This window comes from Simochromis diagramma, unplaced genomic scaffold (genome assembly GCF_900408965.1).
Source record: "Simochromis diagramma unplaced genomic scaffold, fSimDia1.1 OVJJ01000430.1, whole genome shotgun sequence".
Lineage (NCBI taxonomy): Eukaryota > Metazoa > Chordata > Actinopteri > Cichliformes > Cichlidae > Simochromis > Simochromis diagramma.
The window spans coordinates 862,431-868,430 of record NW_024387258.1 but is presented as its reverse complement, the minus strand read 5'-3'; the positions used below and the strand labels follow the sequence as shown (position 1 = coordinate 868,430).

The 6,000-nt window shown below is 38.7% G+C and overlaps 1 protein-coding gene across 2 annotated transcripts in view; it reads right to left on the bottom strand.

Annotated features, from left to right (window-relative positions):
* Positions 1-263: 263 nt before the first annotated feature.
* The window catches only part of LOC120715279 (CD82 antigen-like), a 42,078-nt gene continuing 36,341 nt past the window's right edge, over positions 264-6,000 (bottom strand). For both annotated transcript variants that reach the window (XM_040002174.1, XM_040002173.1), the window contains exons 6-9: positions 3,749-3,847; positions 2,387-2,557; positions 2,221-2,304; positions 264-1,553 (exon numbers count right to left, since the gene is read on the bottom strand). In XM_040002174.1, the coding sequence (XP_039858108.1) occupies positions 1,476-1,553; positions 2,221-2,304; positions 2,387-2,557; positions 3,749-3,847 (432 nt within the window). In that variant the 3' untranslated portion in view covers positions 264-1,475. The remainder of the gene's footprint in view (positions 1,554-2,220; positions 2,305-2,386; positions 2,558-3,748; positions 3,848-6,000) is intronic.

Below are 6,000 nucleotides of genomic sequence, written 5' to 3'. Positions count from 1 at the left end.
AACAACATCGTGAGCAACAAGGAATCACACTGAAGTACTGTAATCAGTTTATTGGCAAAATGAAATATGAATCCATTTGTGAGTACATACTTATGACACCAACAAGCTATAATTGAAGAAGGCCATGTACTTCTAAACAGATGTATCCTTTTGTGTCTTAGAAACCATTACAAGCTTAATGGGATGTTATTTATGCGACTGTAAACAAAACAAAACAAAAAACAAACCACATACTGGCTTGAAATTAAAATTGTACACAAATGAATGCCAAGGATCCGTGCTAAAAAATAGTCCCATCATGTCACACAGTTCAAAAGTGGTTACAATTAATGCGCTACTCTTCTCAAACGTCTGGATTAAACAAGGTTCCATACTTCAACCTAAAAAGGCTCTATTTGCTTGTTTAAAAATGCCAATAGTAAACTGCAACACTTTTAGAAGACAAGTATCTTTTTAGTACCTTATTATTTCCTTTATTATTTTCAGACTTAAAAGCAATTAGGAGAATGGGAAAGAATATCGTTTAAAAATTGAAGGAGAGACCTGCTGCCATAGAAAATACTGGAAGGAATACTTTGGGGACTCAAATTCTTACAAATAAACACTTAAATTCCAGACAAACTACTATAACTTTACACAATAACTCAAAACACTGGCATATAAAAATAAAACAAAACATCCACCGAGTGGACTTTCCAGAATAGTCAAAACTTTGCTTTTCTCGACATTTTTACAGTGCTGCAGGCATCTTATCATTAAAAGTAGATACAAACACAGGAATTCCTTTTTCTTCTTTTAAATGGCCATCATGTGAGATACATGCATATATATTTTTGAATGATTTGTTAACAATAGTTTGTGTTTCATTCGAAATTCAGTCTTTTACAGTATATTGTCAAAAGCATTGGAATGATTAACCATAAAGGGTAAAATCTCTGAAATGATTCCAGTGGTTGAATTTCTCACAGCTGTTTACCTAAAACGAACATGATGGCCAAACTGGAAAGTTTTAAAATTTTGAAAATTCAATGGCTAATTTTGCTCATTAATGCCTCCAAAGGAAAGGTGAATCCATTTTTGAAAGACTGTTTCACTTCACTATTACAGATGCACAGATGGTTTACTTTCAGATTTTCAAGGGAAACTAAAAGCATGCAGCAGCAAGTTGGCACTGTGGAAACCAGCAACACTGGCAGGGAAAGAAATCCTCCAGTACGACACCTTTCTTTATTAATCTCCTCTAACCCAGTGTCCTCTCAGCATTTTTCAGCTTTGCGCTTTGATCCAAAGTTCAAAACTATAAGTTTTTAAAATAAAACCAGACTGACAAAAAGCCTTAGAGGATAAAATCTAATAAAATCTAAGGAAAAAAATAGACATATTTCATTATTACCCTTGGATACAATTTCACCAAATACTTTGCTCCCTATTTGTGTGTTTCTTGAGTTCAGTAATGTAACTTCCTCCGCTGAGCTTCAGTATTTTGGCACTTTGGTATAATCCTCCATGTGGACGTTCCTGCACAGGCAGATGGACAGGATCATCCCCAGCAGCTGTTGACCAGAGAAAGACACTTTGAAATTTCTCATTTTTAAGTTATTTATTCATAAACAACTCAGATTGTTCATCTTGAACAAACTCAATCTACAGTTTCAATACATTGGAATTACCAAGATTTCTCAAGTCTGATATGAGCTTATTCTTAGTAGCAAACATTAAAAAACACAGTAAACTAATAACACAAAGAGTCCCACTCACTTTGCATCGAAGAACATAATTGTTGGTGAACTGTGCTGTTTTTTTCTTCAAAACAAATATTTGTGACAAAAAATTGTCAGAAATTTGTGAAAAAGTTCTGCATAGCGTAACGCCACAGAAGTGTATGAAAGTGTGTGAGAGCAAAGAAAACATCAGATCTTTGTGTCACAGCACTGTAAATAGAGGAACTGCTCAGCCTTCACTGAGTGATTACTCGGTGTGTTCAACAATGACATGAAGGTGCAGCTGCTTGTTTTATTACAATTGTATTTGACTTTAATTAACAACATTTTATGATTAACAAAGAATCCAGACACATCCGAAGGTTCCACAAATGTTTTTTAAGCCACTTTAGTGATGTTGAACTGTAACAGGTATTATTTTGCATATTGTTTGTTTCTGTAAACTGCTTTCATGGAAACCCAGCTAGTTATAGGTGAATGAGAGTTAATGACGTTGTACCTCAAGAAGAGTCACTCCAAGGCAAATGCCTAACACAACCCCAATGTTGGTGAGGAGCCACCTCTCCACGCCGGCGGCACATCCCTGATTAAGACAAGAACCTTATTGACTGGAAATGCATCTAAGAGACAGCAAGTATGTGAGATGAACGGAAAACACCATTTACCACATCGTATACAGGCCAGTCAGGTGTCTTAGCCTCACAGAATCCACTGTCAGAGAAGTTTCCAGAAAGTGAGATGTTCTGGCAGGAGCAGGGAAACAGCAGCTGCGAGCTGTTGACGATGACCATGTTACCACTCCAATCTGTACGATCAATCCAGCCACAACACTCCATCTACAGATGGGGAGAGTTAAGCACAGGTTTCATTTGTAACAGCCAACGTTTTACTCCCAAGGACGTTTGACTGGCACGGCTGATGAAGGGGTTGATACATATCATTTTATACTCATTCTGGAACAGCTACTTTGGGCCTGATTTCATGTTTTTCAATTTAACACCCATGCAAACATTTCTGAAGAAAATATCAAGGTATTTTATTTACAAATGTTATTAATATACTTTCATATTTTGAAATGAAATGAAATTCCTGTTAATGTCAACATGTTGCCGGGGAGGTTCTGACATCACACAAACCTTAGTTCTAGTTACTGTTTCACTTGGAAAACACTGGTGTGAACCAGGATTAGACAAGTTAAATGCTCAGTTTGCTCTTATGTAGTGTGAGAATTTTCTGTGATTACAGATGTCTGGAAGCCTTTAAGATCCACACAGTGCAGTCAAATGGAGTATTTACAACATGCAGCTATCTTATATTAAACATTATATCGTAAGTGTGTTGAGATAAGGTGACTACACACTAACAGTGCTGAAATTTAAACTCAGGAAATCTGCTGATTAAAATAACTGAGGTTTAGATTACTGAAAATTAAAGGTTGATATTAAGTCATTTTTGCTTATCAAGACTGCAAAGCTATTTTGTCACGAGTGACAGAATCTGTTCATATAAAAATGAAATCTGATTATTTCAGAAGAAACTGGCTGAAAAGAGAAATCTAGAGAGCTATTTTAAGCTACATTACCTTCTTTTGGAAACACATTGATGGAGAAGTGGTAAAAGGCAAAAGTACTGGTCCTTTTATAACCCTTTACCACGTTACCTGAGCACCCTTCCAATGCCCTGCTCTACCTCCTGAGCTCAGTGGAAATTAAGATTGTTATTGCTCAGAGTACAAAAATAAATTTTCTAATATATTTCAGACAGATTCTTATTAGTCTCTTTAGAAAACTTAAATTCAAGTTAATTTGTCTTCTTTGTCTCATTTAGGTTTTCAATGCATTTTCCAGCATCAGCTGACAAGAACGAGTCTAACTGTATAGTTACAAAGTGTAAAGCATCAAATTCCCCCTGTTAAAAATGGACTTTCCTGTGCTTCTAGCTTCTAGCTAGGACATTTCTGCCATTTTGTACCACTGAAGATATTTTTATTGATGGGTTTGTATTTCAGGTCCATGCTTCCAACTCACGTTAGTCTGGATGAAGTCCCAGGCCTGCTCTGTGGTTGAATTGTTCCCAGAGTATTTGTCCAGTACCTTAGTGATGACCTTGGAGATCTGCTCGTTGACCTGAAAGACAGCAGGCTGACAGAGTTGGTGAAACATGTATTACCATAAACATATAGGCAGCGTAATATGCCCACACTGTATCCATGTTTGAGCCAATGTGTCTCTTTTGTGTCTTCTTTTTGTGAATATATTGTTGGATGGATACCATTCAAATGAACTAAATTAAAACGCCCTCACTACATGCTATGCCAGACGCTAACTTTTCACTTTTCTGGTGAAAAGTTTGGATGCAAATGTCTGCTGTTCAGCCTAAACAAAAAAAGAAGCTTATTTTGAGATAAAACATCTGCTGACCTGAAGAAGCTGACAGCACCCTACGAGCGTCTGCCAGCACAAATGAACCTGCTGCTAGTTGATGAGAGACATCGAAAAAGGCCAACCGAAGACCGGACAGTCCTGATCCCCAAGGACCCCCAGAAGGGACCGGTCCCCTCCAACTACCAGTCTCAATAACCTGCTTCAGCACCACATGGAAGCTCCTGTCAGGCATCATAGCGGCTAAGATGAACAGGCACATGGGTCAATACATGAACGGGGCACAGAAAGGAAATGGCAAGAATACCAGAGGCCCGAAACACCAGCAACTGGTAGACCGAGCAGTCAGCCGAGACTGCAGGACCAGACTGACCAGCCTGTGCACTGCCTGGATTGTGACAAGAAGGCCTATGACTCGATTCTTAATTGCCCATAGGTGTGAATGTGAGTGGTTGCCTGTCTCTCTGTGTCAGATTGGTGATCTGTCCAGGTTGAACCCTGTCTGTCACTCTATGGCAGCTGGGATAGGCTTCAGTCACCCAATGACTACAAACTCCCAAGATGTGAAGTTAGTTCAAGTCTGATACATAAAGATTATGAGGAAGAACAAATCACCAGCCAAAACAACGTCTGTAGAGACTGAACTGCAGAGGTAGCAAAAGTACAAAAATTCTGTACTTAAGTAGAAGTACAGATACCTAAAAAGTACTCCAGTAAATGTTGAAGTACTGAATGAAATGCACTCAAAGTAAAAAAGTAACTCTTTCGAGGACGTTTTTTTTAAACAGCTTATTTGTGTAAAGTTAACTGAGCCTGTTATGTTAATGTAATAACAAAATAGCAAGTGGGAATACAAACGTTATTTTAGTCAGAGTTTTTTATTCTAATTGTCCTCAGCTTGAACCAATTAAATAGAAATGAGCAGAGAAAAAGAAGGAAATCTATTAAAATCTATTTTCTGTTGCCTACATTGTAGAGGGTGACTTTGCCTCTAAACAGGAAAATGGGTACAGGGTTAAAGTGGGATACAGCAGGTGGGGGAACCCTAAAACTGATTGTAATGGCTCAGTGTGGGGAAAACAACTCATAACTGACAATCATTTCTAATGTGAGCTCCAGTAAACTCTTGGCTCTGACGGAGGCGGTCGCATCTTTCCCCGTGTCCCTCACCTTATCTTTCCTGCTTGGCTTCTCATGGCCTTCTCTAGTCTCAACTAACTTTAAGAGAGAACCTCAGAGAGCTTCTCCATCTTGTTCTCTAAAACCTAAAGAATTATGGATTTGATCAACTGGTCCCTCAACCCAATTGACACCCTTTTGTCGACAAGAAACCAGGGTTCGAGAGAGCCCGATTGTCCTGGAGGGACATTTCCTGCCGGATAAACGATGGATGGGTGACAGCATTGGCACGTCGTTTGCCTGGCGGGACTGTCGATTGAGGACATAGAAGAGTTATACCTATTTGGAACCATGATAACAGGGTTCTTGCTGATCAGAGCTGGCTCGGCTCTGGCTTATCAAAGATTAAAGAAAGCGATTACAGCTGGTCAAAACCCCACAAGGCTGGCCGCTATGATCGAAGCGACGGGAAATACCGCTTATGACCTGCAGTCATGCCAGCATTGTGCAAAAAACAAAACAAAAAAATCCCCCAAAAGATCAAAACTCTGAGCCACTTTAAACTCTAACTATAGTGCATGGTTTTGCCTCCTGTTATGTGACATCCTCTGGGATTTACACGTACAGGACTGCCTTTCATGTGTTGCTGTTTAGGATCAAATCGGTTTGATGTTTGAAGCCTTAAATCTGTCAAATCAAAATTAACGAGCCTGTTCTGAAAATGTAAGGAGTAGGAAATACAGATATTGGTTCAAAAATGTAGGGAGTCAATATAAAGA